General features: G+C 36.6%; 1 protein-coding gene across 1 annotated transcript in view; it reads left to right on the top strand.

Moving 5' to 3' along the window:
* LOC118822436 (cadherin-like protein 26) overlaps window positions 1–12,853 on the top strand; it is a 23,008-nt gene extending 10,155 nt beyond the window's left edge. Inside the window, exons 4-17 of the mRNA XM_036591489.1 lie at window positions 1,327–1,471; window positions 1,586–1,764; window positions 1,876–2,007; window positions 5,740–5,922; window positions 7,572–7,891; window positions 8,034–8,176; window positions 9,251–9,467; window positions 9,937–10,166; window positions 10,335–10,456; window positions 10,692–10,799; window positions 11,306–11,371; window positions 11,466–11,507; window positions 11,599–11,679; window positions 12,588–12,853. Coding sequence (XP_036447382.1) covers window positions 1,327–1,471; window positions 1,586–1,764; window positions 1,876–2,007; window positions 5,740–5,922; window positions 7,572–7,891; window positions 8,034–8,176; window positions 9,251–9,467; window positions 9,937–10,166; window positions 10,335–10,456; window positions 10,692–10,799; window positions 11,306–11,371; window positions 11,466–11,507; window positions 11,599–11,679; window positions 12,588–12,791 — 2,172 coding nt within the window. The 3' untranslated portion in view covers window positions 12,792–12,853. The remainder of the gene's footprint in view (window positions 1–1,326; window positions 1,472–1,585; window positions 1,765–1,875; window positions 2,008–5,739; window positions 5,923–7,571; window positions 7,892–8,033; window positions 8,177–9,250; window positions 9,468–9,936; window positions 10,167–10,334; window positions 10,457–10,691; window positions 10,800–11,305; window positions 11,372–11,465; window positions 11,508–11,598; window positions 11,680–12,587) is intronic.
* The last annotated feature ends 5,406 nt before the right edge of the window (window positions 12,854–18,259 follow it).

An 18,259-nucleotide genomic window follows, 5' to 3' on the forward strand; every position in this document is an offset into this window, starting at 1 on the left:
AGAAAAAAAATTAGTCGCCTTGCGTGTTTGAGGTGGTAGTAACTTCAGGCTCCTGCAGATGGTGCTGCATGAGGATGATCAGTCTATAAATGCAGGGTGTGCGACGGGATTCATAGATTGAGAAGTTGCGGTACAGTGCAGTGAATGTCCCATTCAATGTGTGGAAAATGGATCACAAAGCATGATTGGAAAGAAAGGAATGATTGCATTTGGGAGTGCCAAAGGTCATAGAGTGATAGAAGTAGCTGAATTTGCAGGTGTATTGAAATGTACAGTCATACAGGTCTACCAGCAGTGGCAGAAATCCCAGTCTACAGGAAATTCTCATCAAAACTGTGGCCGAAGGACTGACGGACAGGGACCACCGGCGTGTTTTACAGCTTGTGAATAAAAATCGCTTCCCTGTGGAGAGTTCTTTCAGAAATTGGTTGTGAAGGACCTGCGTTGACTTCTAGAAGCAATTCTTGCTTCACAAGCTCCCCAGACAAAAAATTAGTCACCACCTTAAACATGCAGGGTGACTAATTTTAAATGGAAAAAATACACAATGACTGCAGTTCTGACTTTTGTAACCTCACAGTGACTCTTTGTTTCTGTTTTCAAGTATCTAAACATATATCTATAAACAGGATTTCAAACTTGGGGAACCTGATTATAATTATCTTAGTTGATCTTGAAAACGACTTTTTTTCCTAACTATGTAATTTTGAAAACGGGCAGATTTACTAAGCAAGGCACAGATTTCCAACAGACTGACTCTTTGTGCAAGTGAGGGCGGCCAGTGAAGTGGGTTATCTGCAAAGATCTTCTTTTTAAATAACTCAGGCACATCGTAAGTTTATGACCCACACAAGCTAAACAGGCTTTTTGTATAAAGGTCAGATAAAAAAACTGAGCTGATTCTGGTTAAAATGGTGGATCCTAGGTAAACCCAGTTTTCAAAAAAACAGAAAAAACAGAATGCAATAATATGCAAATCATTTAAATACTGTATTTAATTGAAAATAATACAAAGACAAAATAACAAGTGTTAAAACTGAGAAATGTTATTGTTTTTGAAAAATACATGCCCATTTTGAATTTGATGCTAGCAGTACGTTCCAAAAAAGTGTAACCACACTCTGTAAGCATTCAGAAATTCAGATCAACCGCTGTAATTTTGAAAATGAACTGTTCTAGTTTTCATTTAAATATAGCGTTTTAATGCTTTGCATATCATTGCATTTTGTGCAGCGTCCCAACCGAGTGCCATTAAAATTGTAGAGATATGGTAAAATCCCTGTTTAATCTATGATGATTTATTGCATTGTTTTCTCCCTGTTGTAGTTAACATTTGAAGCAACAAACGCCTCCAATAACAAAGTGGACACAAGGCTCGGGGTTGAAATCAAGATCTTGGACATCAATGACCACGCCCCAGTCTTTAGTCCACCTCACCAGCAGGCTACTGTGAACGAGTCTACAGCTCAAGGTGATCCAGCTCTGCACTTTTATTGTTTATTTTATTGTGTTTATTGTGGCTAATCTTATAGCCTCTATGTTAAGATCACATTGCCAGTCTTGATGGTCATCTAAATCTCAACAGGTCGGTTAGTAGCAACAGTGATGGCCACAGATAGGGATGACTCACAATCTCCAAATGGAACCTTCTCCTTCAATATTGTTTCTGTTACTCCTAAAACGGACAATGTGGAGTTTTTCCTTGAGCCGACTGGACCGTCCACTACAGGAAGGATATTTTTTAGGGGATGTTTAGACTATGAGGTAAATAAATGCACTGACTGTAAATGACTCTGTGTCTTATTAGTTAACTTCCCTCATACTCAAGATCTCTTTTGTTGTAATGTTTGGTAAAATTCTATATTTCTTTTCCAGAAAGCAAAGAAATATACCATCCTGGTGGAAGCCAAGGATCAGGGAGATAAAGTGCAGCTCTCCAGCACGAGTAGCGTGACAGTGAACATTATCGACAAGAACAATTACCCCCCGGAGATCACGGGTCAAACAGTAAGTGCTAAAAATTTTAGATATGAAATACATGTAAATACGCAATAATGAGCCACCTACTAAAATATGATTATTATGTACAAAGTACATAATAGTTGTAGTTACCAGGTGGAAACTCCAGGTAGAAATGTTAATGGTTTACAGTAAAAGTAAGCACACCTCATGTGTTATACATGCATGTCTGGATATTTTCTCTTCCTTTTTTATGATACTAGTTGAACAAATAGCATTGAAAAAATGTATTTATGATGATTAAACCCTCTGGGGTCTGAGTGCATTTTTTCCATTTGTGCATATCTTCTTAAACTCTCCTTTAAAGTCTCTTAATATAACATGATCCTAATATGTTTCATATTAAAATGCTCACTTCATCACAAATCCATCAGTTCCACATAATGAGAGGCAGATGACGTGTGTCTCAGCCCCTCTTCGTAGCCTCATACCTACAGATGTGTGAATCTTCACGAAGATTCATTCAACCTAATGAGAAACTATAGAACAGGCTCAGTTTGTTCACAATACCTACACTTAGAGCCAGTAATTCATTCAACCTAATGAGAAACTGTAGAACAGACCCAGTTTATAACACAATACCTACATTTAGAGTCAGTTATTCATTCAACCTAATGAGAAACTGTAGAACAGACCCAGTTTATAACACAATACCTACATCTAGAGCCAGTGATTCATTTCTTGGGATTTTTGAATGTATGTTTAAGATCACACTGTGAGGACAGATTTAACTGAATAGACTGAGAGAGTTTTTCATATAATTAAGCAAATTAATGTAGCAAATATAATTTCCATTTCCAACATTCCTAATTTCTGTTACCTATAAACAACATAGTGCTACAGGGTAGCGTAGCATTTTAAACTGGAAACTCAATAAGCCCCATTCACTAAGCATTCTTAAGACTCACGCAGTTTTCCTGAAGATTCTGACACTCACCAGCGTTTTCTTATTTGGGATTTGTTCTTAGGTAAGAACAGAATCTACACACACTCAAGAGCACAAAGGTGTGAACAGTTCTGCGGTTCAAGAACACGTAATGAATCTGACATAAACTTTTTCTTAGGATGTTTCTCAAGAACACATTTAAGAACAAACTTAGGAGGATATTAATGAATGAGGCCTAATGCTGTGTAACAACTCTTAACAAACACTGTAGTTGTGAGCTGGTTTCTCATTAGGTTGAAAGAATGACTCACTTTAAATGTAGGCAAAAAAAAAAAATGTACTACGCCCCAGCTTCAATAGCTGGCATTGACTCCTCAGCCAGAAATCACTTCTTGAAGGCATTTCTTGTGATTGTATGTCAGTCTCCTGCAGCTGTGATGAGGCTTTTTACTGAGTGCTTCAAATTCTACTACTGAGCTACCTGTTTTTTATTATTACTATTTGTTTAAGTGTTTTAAGTCAGTGTAAGGTCCACTCATGGTTCACCTTCATCTTCTTGACAGATCTCAAATACTCTATGGTACAATGCGTAATTCACAATTGGCTCCATGATGGCAAGCTGGTCAGGCCCTGAAGTACAAAAGGATATAAACTATAAAACATTTACCATCATGGTTTACAGTTAGTTAGTAAAACATTTCTGTGCAAAAGTTCCACCTACCTTTATTAAAAATGGCTATTAAGTACAACTTATTCATTTTTCAGCACCAAAGAAAGAAAAAATTTACTGCTATTAAAGAACAGCTAATGCACAAGTCGTCGTGCTTTAATAACCCTCTGTGATCTCGATTTATGCACATCTTCTTAAGCTCTTCTTTAAAGGCTCTTCATATAACATGATACTCATATATTTCATATCAAAATGTTCCGTTATCTTCATCACTACTTTCCAAAACCGCAGCTTCAGCAGCTGTAAACTCTGCACGCCATTTCACATGAGTCTCCGATGTGGACTGAAAGAAGAATGAAGGGTTTCAGGTGTGATGGGTCAGTCCTTAGTGATTTCCTGTGTGTCCATTGGTCAGTTTTACAAAGAATGTAGATGAACACACAAATCCACCAGTTCCACACAGTGAGAGGCAGATGATGTGTATCTCAGTTCCTTTCAGTAGCCTCATAACTCCAGATGTGAGTCATGAACGATTTCATGATAAGATGGAATGGAAAGTGCGACTCTACAGAATCAGGAATGTTTAAACTGTATTTCTGTGCTGGATTATCATAAAGATACAGACACAGATATAGAAACATCAAATCAGGCATATTTGTGGACCCCAAGGGCCAAAGGGCTGTAGTCGGCCATGCCGTACATAAACAGTGTTTTGTCTATAAATTTATTGTAAGCCTCACTATGTCTTGCTTCCTCTGCCATCAGCATTAGATTAATTCTGTACTTCCTAATCTCACAAAACACAACCTAGCCCCGCCTTCATAATAAGAGTACTCATGGAATAACCCAGCGAATATGCTGCAGAACTAATACTCTAAAATTAACATGCAGAACATTTTGAATGTGATATAATATTTTTATCAGAAAACTACAAAGAAGCCTCAACAACTAAATACAATATCAGATTTTTCATTTATTTAGTGTTCACTCTTTACCTTTATTTACTCACTTTTAGTTTCTTGATCTTCACCTCAGTGTTGTCTGGCAAATCTCAGTTGTGCATTTACATTCTTTTTTCAAGAACAAGTGCTTTATTCTTTTTTCTGCATAGGGTGAAGTACATTTCGAATGTTTTGACTTATGTATTTTAAAAAATAAAATAAATACAAGGTGTGACTTGCCTCTAAATTCTTTAATGTTATCCCGGAGTTTTGGGAAACTATCTGTTGTATCTTTCAACCAGATCTTGGGCTGAATTTGGTGGGATAGCCTGGCATGGATAGATGGTTGGTGGCATAAAACATTCCTAATATTTATAAACTGTTTTGGACAGTGGACTGTTGAGTACAAGTTTACACATCAACAGTGCTTCATCAGGGACATAGGGAGCTGTTTTTGATCTTGGATTGTTGTAGCCATACAATTCAGTTGCTAAAACTACACCAGATCATATTCTTTCTGATATTTACATAAGGCAGTGTAATCCAAATAAATCTGAAATGCTTTTATAATAATTTGCACCAGTTTTTGCCAGTCATTTCAGTGCACATTAATCTATTTGTAGGCATTTGGTGCTTTGCTGGTCAAGGAAATTCCATTTCAGTTGGTTTTATTTGTAGTATTGGATCTTTCTTTCTAATTAAATATCCATGCATGCAAATATACAGTGCTGTGAACATGTATTTTCCCCTCACTTCCTTAAATCTCACTTAAATGTTTCAGATCATTAAACTAATTTTAAAGTGACAGGCTCTCCTTGATGATTTTCTGATAGAAAGCAGAATTCATGGTTCGATCAATTATGACATCCAGGTGCTGCAGAAGCAAAGCAGCCCCAGACCATCACACTACCACCACCATGTGTCACTATTGGTATGATGTTCTTATGGTGGTTTTCCTTCAATAAATGAAATCATCATTTAACAACAGCATTTTGTGTTTACTTGGGTTATCTTTGTCTAATATTAAAAGGAGTTTGATTATCTGAAACATTCAATTGTGACAAATATGCAAAAGTAGAAAAAAATTCACAGCACTGTATATACTCTGAGAGCAGTTCTGAGATGTTTTGTGAAGATGTCCTGTTTATTCCATGTTTCACTGACAGCATAGGACTGCTGTTGTAGGTCTTACTAACATTTATATTTTATATATCTCTTTTTAGGGCCCTGGTAGGATAAAGGAACGAGACACTGGAGTGGAAGTCCTGCGCCTGCAAGTAGCTGATAAAGACAGTCCAGGTTCACAAGCCTGGAAAGCAAAATACACAATTCATGGAGATAAGGAAAAATATTTCAAAATAGAGACGGACCCCAAGACTAATGAAGGAGTCCTAACAGTTATAAAGGTATTTCATTGTTCTTTTAACACATTCAGCTCTTGCTAAACAAATCTGCACCTTAATATCATGTCTTATCTTGTCCAATTTGTAGATGGCATTATGTTCACACTTAGCTCATGTACTTGAGTCATACAGCTGTGGACATTATGGCAAGTGTTTCGCAAGTGATTTCAAATAGAGGATTGTGATCTCTGAAATGAGGATAATTAGTGATAGACGTAGGAGCTTATGTAACCTCTTTCTGCAGGCTATTCCATTGCTGGAATGGAAATTGACTCAGATATTATTAGTTAACATAACCAAATAAAATATTTGTCCCCATAAATCTGTTATCAGATGAACTAGAACACTGTTCTCTCTCTGTGTGTGAAATGTTAAGCTGCTAGTGAGCAATAAGGAGCAAAAGGAAGCGGTGAGACCCCCCTCCTGTGAAATACAAATCACTCCTCTCCACATAGACAGCTGTGCTAAGATAAAATGGAGAACTGCAGCTTTCTTATATCAATTCTATATCAAATATCTCATATCTTTCTATATCAAATATTCCTGTACAACTGACACAATAAACACACAACAATTAAACACAGTAACACTTTCATAAATGCAGAACTGCACCTTCACCTATGAAGATGAAAATCCAGCTCGCTTTCAGTTTTTTAAATCTCACATACATATTCATATTTAAATTGACATATTTCATCATTGTTATTGAAGAAAACTTAAGGACATCAAAAATGGGTGGAAATTGCATTTTTCTTCAATTCAAATAAAAACTTTGAATGAAAATTTTAGCTTAGGTGAATAAAAGCTCTGCTCCACTCTTTTAAATGGTTATTCAGTGGTTCTTTAGTAAAGAGAATGATTCTACAAAAAATGGTTCTTTGCATGGTAAAATGATTCTTCATATTGATGGAGAATTCTTTTTTTGAAAATCGTCTTACGTAACACCAAAAAGGGGTTGGTAGGAGCTATTGTGACAATGTCAAGCTTGTAGCAATAGAAGAACCCTTTTTGGTGCTATACAGAACCATATACAACACATTCTCCATCAATCTGGAGAACCTTTTCACCATGCAGAGACCCATTTAAACATGCAAATAGTTCTTCGAATGCTCGTGGTTCTGTATAGAATTTGTGCCTTTACTGAAGATCTTTTGAAGATCCATCTTTTTTTACAGTGTGCTGTACTAAATTAGGTGTCAGATTAGCAATTAAATTCAATCAATCAATCAATCAACCTTTATTTAAACTCTGAGTACATTGAGGGAGACCCTCATTTACAATGTAGCCGAGCCAATTCAGAATATAGGAAAAACAAATCAAATGCTAAAAAGTAATTTTAATCCTAGTAGCTAATTTTTAAAAACATTTTAAAAACATCTACATTTTAGTTTTCTTTTTTACTTTTTTTGCATAATTTGAAAACTCCAGTTATGTTTTAAAATCTCATAATAAACATGGAACAACAGAAATGTTTTAAAATAACTTTTTTAAGAAGAATTCTTATTACATTGGCCTCCACTACAAGATAAGAATGCTTTTCCTTCTCTTGTAAACCGTTTTGGAGATACAAGGTTTTGTTCCGACAGTGACAAAATGCAGTTCACACTGATTTAATGAACCTCTTGTTCTTTTATTCTTCTTTAAATACACAGGCAATGGATTACGAGGAGCAAACTTCAAGAAATGTGTCAATCAGTGTGGCAAATGAGGTGCCATATTTCTCCTGTGAGATCACCGGACGTCCTGCTAAGAGATTATGGGATGTAAAGACCTTCAATGAAGAGCCTGGCAAAAGTTTACCAGACTTCCCTAAGTTGTATCCTGTCACCATTGCTGTGGAGGACGTAAACGACCCTCCAGAGTTTGTACCACCTGTTAGAAAGGTGGGGATCATGGAGAACACAGAACCAAGAACCTACTTGTGCACTCTTGAAGCCAAAGACCCTGATAAAACCTTCGCCAGCAAGTTTCGGTGAGTAGAACTACGTTTCTCTCAACGCTGAGGGACAGTAGCTGACTTTAGCCTTTAGCTTTCACTTGTTGAAAGGCTAATTGGGCTGGAAAGGACTTTAACCTGAAAACTCTCTCTATTTCTCTCTCTTTCCTGCCCCCAGTTTTAGCAAAGGAGAAGATGTAGATAACTGGATAACTGTAGATCCAGAAACTGGTGAAGTGTTCACAGCAAAGGTTCTGGACAGAGAATCACCCTTGTTGAAGGACAGTTCCTACAGTGTGATCCTCTATGTTGTGGATAATGGTAAGAAACAGCACTGATTATATCTGTATTCATGAAAAAACTCTTATGAACACTGGAGAACAAAAAGTCCTATTATTTTAATCCAGTATGTGTGTAGTTTTTACAGTCTGACAGTAATAATTGTGGACTGATTTTAATCCAGTATGAATCTGCAGTGTGTGTAGTTTCTACAGTCTGACAGTAACAATTGTGGAGCGATTTTAATCCGGTATGAATTTGCAGTGTGTGTAATTTTTACAGTCTTACAGTAATGATTGTATAGTGATTTTAATCCAGTATGAATCTACAGTGTGTAGTTTCTACAGTCTGATGGTAATAATTCTGGAGTAATTTAATCCAGTATGAATCTTCTGCGTGTGTAGTTTTTAATGGTCTGACAGTAATAATTGTGCAGCAACTTTAATCCAGTATGAATCTGCAGTGTGTGTAGTTTCTACAGTCTGAAAATGCAATGTGTAAAGAAATATCCACTTGGGCTGCTTACTATGTCTTTATACATGACCTGATAAGGAGGTGTTTAATCAAACATGAGGTCAGTTTCTACTCGTAAAGCTGCTACATCTTTCTGTAAATGAAATGTCAATGCTAATGTGCAAAATGGCATTACTGAATTAGAATTTTCATTTTAAGCCCAACATTGCATATATGAATGGGAAATAAATGACAAGCACGTTTTACACGTTACATTTTCATTTTCATTTTGCTACTCAAATGCTTCCGTAATACTGTAGCACTTTGCAGGAGAAAAGTCAGGAGAGGCCATAATTTCTGCTCAGAAATGTTCTTTTAATTTGAACACAGTAGAAAATCACTTGCCTAACACCCAAAATAGCTGACATGGTCACCTACAGCCATAACATTCCACTGTATGATAGACAATTAACTAAACTAACTAAAACCACCACATTTCAAACTAACGAACAACAAAATAAATAAGAGTGTCTTTTTTTACTGAGGGTGTGCCCCTCCTGTGAGCCTCTTCTTATGGTCCTTCTGCATGAACATTTACCAGCCAAATCACTTTTTCACTGTTTTATCATACTCTAATGTTACTCATGTTTCTCCAACCTCCAGGTGCACCTCCTATGACGGGGACAGGAACCCTGATCATCCAGGTGGGAGATCTGAATGATAATCTGCCCATAATTGAGGTGAACACACTGGGTATGTGTTTATCTGATGAGGCCACCACGGCTAACATCACCGCTGTGGATCTGGACCTGCCTCCATACAGCAGCCCCTTCACCTACGAGCTCCTGGGGGATGTTAAGGGGAAATGGAGTATTGACCCCACCGTGGTAAACAAAGATCTCTAAATATGACTCAGTGTTTTATTCACCATTTGGTTTACGGCTGCCTTACAGAGAATGTAGTCCCTGTTGTGCTTTTAAAGATACATATTAATATGATTTTACAGACTTAATCATAAAATTAACACTACAGCTTGATCAGACCAGGTGGATTTCCATGAAAGAATCATTCTTGCAGCCATGCAAACCTTTAAAATTGTGCTTTTTGAACAAGCTTTGTATTTTTAAAATTTGCCCCAGCAGGTTTTTCTGTATTTCTATTAATTATTCATTTCTACATGCAATACATGAAGAAATATCAGTTCAAAATAGCTTCACAAATAAAAATCTTTTTCAGATAGTAGAGACTACTGAAGAGATGTGCAACATTTTTTTTCATTATGTTGTCATGAAAACACATAGTTTTGTTTATAAATATTACTGCATGTTTTTCAAAGGACATGCTCTTCTCTCTGTAGGGACAACTGTGAACCTGGTGAAAGAAAGCACTGTCCATTCAGGCGTTCACGAGCTTCAGATCAAAGTATCTGACACCCAGGGCCTTTCCCAGACACAGAACCTCTCCGTCACTGTGTGTGATTGCACCAGCACACCAAACTGCCATCTACGCAGATCTTCAGGTGCCCAGGTGGGCAGCGCTGCCATCGGGATCATGGTTTTCGCGTTGCTTCTTCTTCTAGGTACGGTTGAGCTTTTGACTCTTTATTGACAGAGTTTTAGTCACTACAGTGAGCAGGTTATAATTTAATGGCTGGTTAACGTTACATTTTGTCTTCAGTTTCAAGATGTAACCTGCCTATAAATTGGTGTACCTGATGTATTTTCGAATGTATTTCCTTTTTGGACAGCTATTCTTCTCATGGCCTTTATGATCTCCTGCAAGCACGAGAAAAAAATGATCATGACTGATGACGAACCTGGCTGGCGTCTCCTTGAGTCCAATATTGAGACTCTTGGCACAGACTGCAAGGTAATAAAACACTCTGTTGCCCACACCATACAGATGACATTATTAAAACATTAAAATATTGGTACACCCAGAAGAATAAAAGAGAAGTGTAGTAATCACAATCAATTCAACTTTTATGATGCTACTTTAGAAACTGGGCCAAATTAACCGTCCAGTTATCTTCTTGGTCTTTCTGGTTACCATAGTATATTAGTCTTAAACAATAATATTCTTTGCTTATTATCTCTTCATAAAGGTTCCTGCCAAAATCACCCAAGTGGACTCCACCCAGACCGTGAAGGCAAAGCCCACTTTGATATCAACATACAATGGAATTCCAAAGCATGAAGTCATACAACAGAATGTATGAAAACACCACTTACTATCTAATACATCGTGGCTTGTATAACATAACCAGCTGCTCTTTACATTGTGTGAAACCTTTATGATAAATAGACCAATATAAATTGTCCAAAATGTTGTGGAAAAAAAATTCTCTTTCTTCTTTAAAGTTAAGTTTTGAAGATGCATCTCGCTGCTATTGGAGTGAAATCTAGTATCTACATTTATGCCATTTTGTACTTTTTTACAGAATTAGAAAATTCTAGCTGACTTTTAAAATGTGCCAAAATTTCATGATGGACATATATAGGAAAGGAGGAAAAAACTTTTAATATAAGTCAATGGAACAGAGTTTATTTTAGTCCATTCATCATGAAATTTACACACAATGTAAAGAACAACAGGCATTTTCAAATAATGTCAAAAAACTGAAAAACAAAACAAAAAAAAAATTGTTTCATTTTGTTCTGACCGCAGTGATATGCTTGTAAATATGAACTAATTATCATTTTATTAATTTCACTTAAGCACCAGCAGGCTTACTATGACAGTGCTTTTCAAAAAGAACAGTTGTTGAGGAGATCTCTGCGACGGGTAAATACTTTTTAGTTGACAACTGACAAACTATCTGATAACCTTAAACGCTTTTTTATACAGACTGACTGTTTCTTTTCTGTCTGAATTTCAGAGCTCCACAAGACGCTCATATAGAAGTTACCACTCATCGATGGTATGGTCACAATGCTGTTCTTTTTGGGTTCATCAGACATTTTAAAATTGTTTTGAAATCTGTGCTGAATGTCTTCGTCTTTCCAATGCAGAGCCAAGTGAAGAGAAACTATTCTATTTACAGTGTAGATGACTTTCACCTCAGACAGAACCTGCTCACTCAGATTAATCAGGTACTCCTGTTCTACTCTCATTTATCATCAGCTTTGATTTGACAGCATGATTGATGTATTTCTCTGAAGTCATAAATGAAACTCGGAAAAGAATCTGCAACCATTAAAAACCTACCCAAGCCTCATCTTTTACAGCACTGAAGTTTTATTATTCAAATCATCATTTTCAAATTTGCAATCATGAAATCTTACTGCAGTTTGTCAGACACAGTACTGTGAAAAAGTTTTAGACCAACAAAGAAACCATTTGTCTAGGCATTAAGAGCATTTTTGCCTGTAAAAACTTCAAACATTACAACCTAATAAAGGCATTTTTCCTCTGCATGTTCAAAAACATGGACCCAAACAGGAACCAAGTAGAACTTATGATTCTAATTCTAGTTGCCACCTGCTTGAGATACAGCTGGAATCTCCAGAACAGCCAGAATTGACAATTTTTTTGTCTTTTTGGTCATTTTATGCCACTCTAAAGCATCTAATCGGGTTATAAATTAGCTAGCTTGCTTGGTAGTTATATTAAGCCCAACTTACTGGCTTATAGGAAACCGTAGGAAACCAAACAAAGCTTATATGTTTCTTTGTACAGTGTAAAAACAAGAGCAAACGCATTCATTCTTTGGAGACCTGCATGAATACTAATACTGCTAGCATTAGCGCCCTAACTAGCTTATGTCACCTTAGCAAACACTTTGCAAAGTAAGGATCGAAATGTACTTCACGCAAGGATGCGAATGCAAATGACAGCACTTGGGCAACACGCTGCATACACTTGTGCTTGGTGACTTTATCTTCACCTGGAAGAGTGAAGAATTAGCTGCAGTTATGCCAAAGATTCCAGATGAAAAAAGCCAGTAATGTGAACGAATTAGCCTGAGGTCACTCTGTCTTCTGGAATTTCTCCTCTGCAGAACCTTTTCCAGCTCCAGGTCCCAGGAGAAGAGCTTGGTGACTATGAGCCCTATTGCTATGCATATGAAGGAGAACCCATGATTGACCCTCAGCTGGATGCCATCTCCCTCCCTGAGAATGACTTCAATCCAGACGTTCTCACAAACCTTGATCAGCGATTCAACAAGCTGGCAAGCATCTGCAGGCCTGATTTAACGTCATAGCTTTACCAAAAGAAGATGCTCAGAAAGTGAAAACCTGTGTGTTCTTGTATAAAGAAGACGTCACATCTTTTCTGGAATAAGAGTGGATTTGTATTCATCTCCGAGCTGATGGGAAGTACACAGAGGTTTTGAGGAGTGTCTATGTGTCATAGGTTTAGTTACAGGGATTAATTTTTGTTTGTGGCACCATCGAGAAGCCAATGACTGAATATTGTACACCCAGTAACTCCGAGTTATAAACAATGCAGAGTTGGCCAAGATGTTTTTTTTTCAAAATTGAATGTAATGCAAAGAAATGGAAGGACAACTTTAGTAAATGAGGCTCATCACAGTAGCTTTAAGATAGAAGAACTATATATAAATACGCTGCCCCTTCAGAAGTAAAAGCATTCTCAATTAGCATAACAGTGCAAAGTTTGGTGTTTATTGATTGTGGTCTATGCTCAGTACAGAGGCCACGTTACACAGTCTCTTTCTCATACAGTTTCTCAGAAAGGTTGAGATTGCTGCTTGAATCCTGATATATAACACTGACACAACCCTGCCATAAACACGTCATGGCTGATTTGGTAACACTTTACAGGAAGGGTGTCTACATGACACATTCATAACATCTTTCATAAACACTTCATAACATGTTCATGTATGTTTAAATCAACATCCATACAGCATACATGTTTTACATGAAACTAGTATGGACTACTGTGTCATTTTACCGACAGACCTTTTTCAAAATAAAAGTTCTCATTTTAAATTTTTTTTAAAAACTATATTATGTCAGTAATGAAGATGAGCTGCTAAAGGTAGGCTGTGATTTCATTCCTCTGATTCCTCTGATTCACTATTACTATTATTATTATTATTATTATTATTATTATTATTATTATTATTGTTGTTGTTGTTGTTGTTAATAATAATAATAGTGTTTAGTATTCGCGGCCAGAGCAATCCGAACAAATGCTCTACAATAAACGCTGTAGTTCGACTTTCATCAGTTGTGTTTAAAATGCCCAGAAATAGAACTGACAGTCAAAAAGAACCCGAGAGAGAACAATCTAGAACAATGAGAATGAGAGAGAATGTTTGTAGTTTGTTGGTATTTGATTGGTTCGTCTGTTCTGGACTTAATAATAATAATAATAATAATAATAATAATAATAAGTGGGTAGCGCTGTCGCCTCACAGCAAGAATGGCCTGGGTTCGATTCCCAGCCGGGCGACCTGGGTCATTTCTGTGTGGAGTTTGCCTGTTCTCCCCGTGTCTGCGTGGGTTTCTTCCGGGTACTCCGGTTTCCTCCCACAGTCCAAAAACATGCAGTCAGGCTGATTGGACATGCTGAATTGCCCCTAGGTGTGAATGTGTGTGTGGTTGTATATGTATGTCTGTCTGTCTGCCCTGCGATGGACTGGCGACCCGTCCAGGGTGTATCCTGCCTTCCGCCCAATGACAGCTGGGATAGGCTCCAGCACCCCACCGCGACCCATAAGGATAAGCGGTTTAGATGATGTATGTATGTATGTATTATGTCAGTGAAACACCTCATTTGTGGACGGCCAAAATAAAAATAACCTTTTACCCCTGCCTTGACACCAAAATTAGGACTTTTATTTTGAAAAAAATGTATCTCAGTAAAATGACAATAGGAGTCCATATCAATGTAATGTATAAAATATATACTATATAATTGTTGGTTTAAACATTCATGAACATGATACGCAGTGTTTATGTAAGTTGTTAATAATGTGTTATGTAGACACCCTTCAAGTAAAGTGCTGCAGATTTCATATGCTATCATAAACTGTAATGAGAGATTATGTTTTGTGATATAACAGTGTGAAGTTGCAGTTCCCGGTAATTGTTATGACAATACTGTTACATAATGTTTGACATTATGGCTGCATATGATGCATGCACACTTTTTCTGTGCACTCTAGTACTCTAGTACTCTACACTCATGGGCAAAAAATGGGCCAAAATATGATGGTTTCTACTGATGGTTTTGGTGTCACTGGTCAGATTTAAACCCTCTTAAGAATATTTGGTCTCACATTAAACACAAACTAGCTCAGCAATGTTTTTCAGCTGTTTGAAGCCATCAATGCTGAGTGGATCAATATTGACTCTTCTTTCTGTAAAAGACAAATTTACACACAAAACTTCACCATTTAATTGAATCAAAGTGAAAAACTGTATGTTAACATGCTGCTTCTGTTTGTTTAATGATTTGTTGTTAAGATCATTAAAAGTTTAATGTTTTTCCATTTTGGGCTGGACCCATTTTTGCCCAGGTGTGTAGTCTAGACAGCACAGTCCTTTTTGTATAGGTCTAGAAATGATCTGAAAGATGTTGATAATTTCCTCTTAGAAAATCCAACAAATGGATTCCTAGTTGCGTTTTAAGGCCTTGTTGAGAACGTCAGTCCATGTTCTCTTAGTGTCCAAATCGTAAAATGGAATTCCAGAATGATTTTTAGGTCACTATAATTTTTGCTGTAAAATCAACCAATAAATAATTGCTGTCCAAAGAAAAACAAGTTTCCATTTGAGCTCAGCAGCTGCCCTTTATGTTGTGTAAAAAATTCATGATGAATGGACCAATAGAAATGCTCCAAAATTGCTTGGAATAAAATCTCTTCATTCACTTCCATTAAAAGTGAAGAATGTTTTTGTCTTCTCATGTAAAGTTGCCATTTTGAAGATACTTGTTTTCTTTTGGACAGTTATGATAGTAACCAGGATCCAATGGGCCTCAGAGCAAAAAACCTGAAATTCCACGTTGTTGTTGATTTTCTAAGTGAAAATTAGTGAACGCATCCTCTACAGAGACACACTTCAGCACGTTTTAACGCACAATTACTGTTTACTTGCTGAAATTAACATATTGGAAAGACAAATAAATAAAATTAGGCCTGTGCAAAAGTTGCTTTGAGATCCCCCCCCCCCCAAAAAAAAAGTTAAATTCAGCAAATAAATAAAAATTGAGCACTATGATGTCATATGTCATATTTATGTTCTCTGTATGTTCACTAATTTTCATGTAGAAAATCAAACTGTATGTCTGTAAGAAACTGGATCTATTTTTGAGTCATGGCTGTACAGTTGTGTTAGTGTCCATATCAGGGGTGTCAAACTCAACTACCAAAAGGGCTATTTTAAAAAATCTCAACAAATTTATGGGCCAAAGAACATCTATGTTTTTATTTGATTTTTAATTAATGTTGTGCTGTAACCAGAACTGGCCACTGTTTATTTAAAATATGCAAAAACCTTTACCAGTAAAATACAGACACATGTAATAGCTGAATACCTGAAATATTCCAAATTTAAATGTCCTCAGGACCCCTATTTGCTTGAACTAGACACCTGGCATCCTTTCTTTGCTGCAAATTCATTAAGACTTGGGCTCAGTTTCTGATCTGCTGAGCTGACAATAGGTGTGAATGAAGCTGGTGCATTTGGTGATATGACTGGTGTGGAATTGTGTAGAATTGAGGTGTAACTGCTGTCACATGGACTATTGTTGGAGAAGGAGAGTCACACATTATATTGCAGTGCATGCTGGGTACTGTAGTGCAGCGCATTGTGGAACTACTAATATTAATAGAAAATTAAAATACCTTTGTGGAGCGAATAGGATTGTGTCATGGGCCTGATCTGGTCTATATGAAGGCCTCAGTAAAGATTATATTACAGGCCCCAGTGCGATTGCCAGCCCAGTATTTATGCGTCTGAGGCTGTATTACAAAAACCTCCTATCTTTAGTCCTGTATTAAGATCTTATATAATCCTACAGAAGCTATTTTAAAGTCAATAATCAGTTGTTATGTCTGCATAACAACTGATTATTGACTTTAAAATAGCTAGCAACCGACCATATGTGCACAGCTGAAATGTAAACACATAATGTTAATGTTAAAAATAATGTTAAAAGTTAGTTAGACAAACAGCTATCTTTCAAGGTTAAAACAAAACTAAAGTACAGTAAATTGGAAGGTAAGAATCCCATGAGAGCGCCCCCTGCTGTTTAACAGGGCATCACCACACTGCAGTTTCAGTCTCCATTTCCCAAATGGTTTAGCCAAGCGCATTAACATTGTTCCTTCTAATAAACAGACACACGTTCAGCTCTGTCTCCTCATTATACACACCACTGCTGCTACAGATGTTTAAACATAAGTCAGGCGACTGTTGGGGTTTATCCTAAAGTTAGGACAGTATTTAGGTTTAGTCTAGTTAGGTTGTTTGTGTAATACTGTTTTCTTATCTGGAGTTAATGATAAGATTATGAAGTTAGGAACTGTTATTCTGTAAAAGCTACTGTCCTAAATTCACTCCTAACTGAAGTCGTCACTGAGACTAAACACTAATCAGATTTCAGAGTTATGAAGTTTCTGTATGGTGTCAGGAATTGAAGCATATGTTCGTCCCAGTTTAGTGCCACATATCACATCTTTTGAGATCAAACTGGACTGACTAAAGGTCGACAAAACATCTTGTTTTTAAAAGATACAAATGTATTTCTAAAGGTCATTTACTTCTTTGTCCTTTTTTGTTGCACATTCTCAAAAAAGATGGTTCTTCAAGGGTTCTGTATTAAAGGGGATTGTTTTATATGAACCATGAGCACTCAAAGAACTTTTTGCATGATTAGATGAAGTTCTTTGTTCTGTTTAGAACATTTTTGAGAAGGGCTCTATACAGCACCAAAAAGCGTTCTTCTATTGTGACAATGTCAAGCCTATAACAATAGGTGCTACATAGAACCCTTTTCAAAAAGGTTCTATATAGAACCATGTAAAACACATTCTCCATCACTCTAAAGAACGCTTTCACCATGCAAAGAACCCTTTAATCACGCAATGGGTTTTTAAGTGTTCATGATTCTATATAGAACCATTGTGTTGACTAAAGAACCCTTGAAGAACCTGAATCTTTTTAAGTGTGTACACTTGTGTTACACAGGGATACAGTGGGTATTGATTTGACATATTAATAATTATGAAAGTATACCTCAGTTTAGATTTTCTGAAAAAGTTAAAAAAAGGGGGTGGATGCTGTAAATAAATAGACTGCAAAAAATAATGCATTTCCACATTAATAAATATATTACAATAACATAATTATTGCCAAACATATGAAAACTGAAAGACTAAATTGTGTTGACCTAATATGTAATGTAGTTTATTAATGTGGTGATGATGTATATATTTGAATCAAGGAAATTTAGTAATAATGCATTATTTTCCATTTTTTATTAGTCAGATATTTTCAATGGTGTAGTGTGGGTGTATCGGCGGGGTTGTGCATTTGAATGTTTTCCTATATTGTGAATATGTGAGAAGATTGAAACTCAGGGGAAAAGAACTCAGAATGGACTCCACTTTATTTGGGAGAACCACAGAGCTTCTCATTCTGCTTTGCTGAGAGGAACCGTTCTACATTACTGGACTCGTCTGCTGTGCTTTGG

Source organism: Colossoma macropomum, unplaced genomic scaffold (genome assembly GCF_904425465.1).
Source record: "Colossoma macropomum unplaced genomic scaffold, Colossoma_macropomum, whole genome shotgun sequence".
Classification (NCBI taxonomy): domain Eukaryota; kingdom Metazoa; phylum Chordata; class Actinopteri; order Characiformes; family Serrasalmidae; genus Colossoma; species Colossoma macropomum.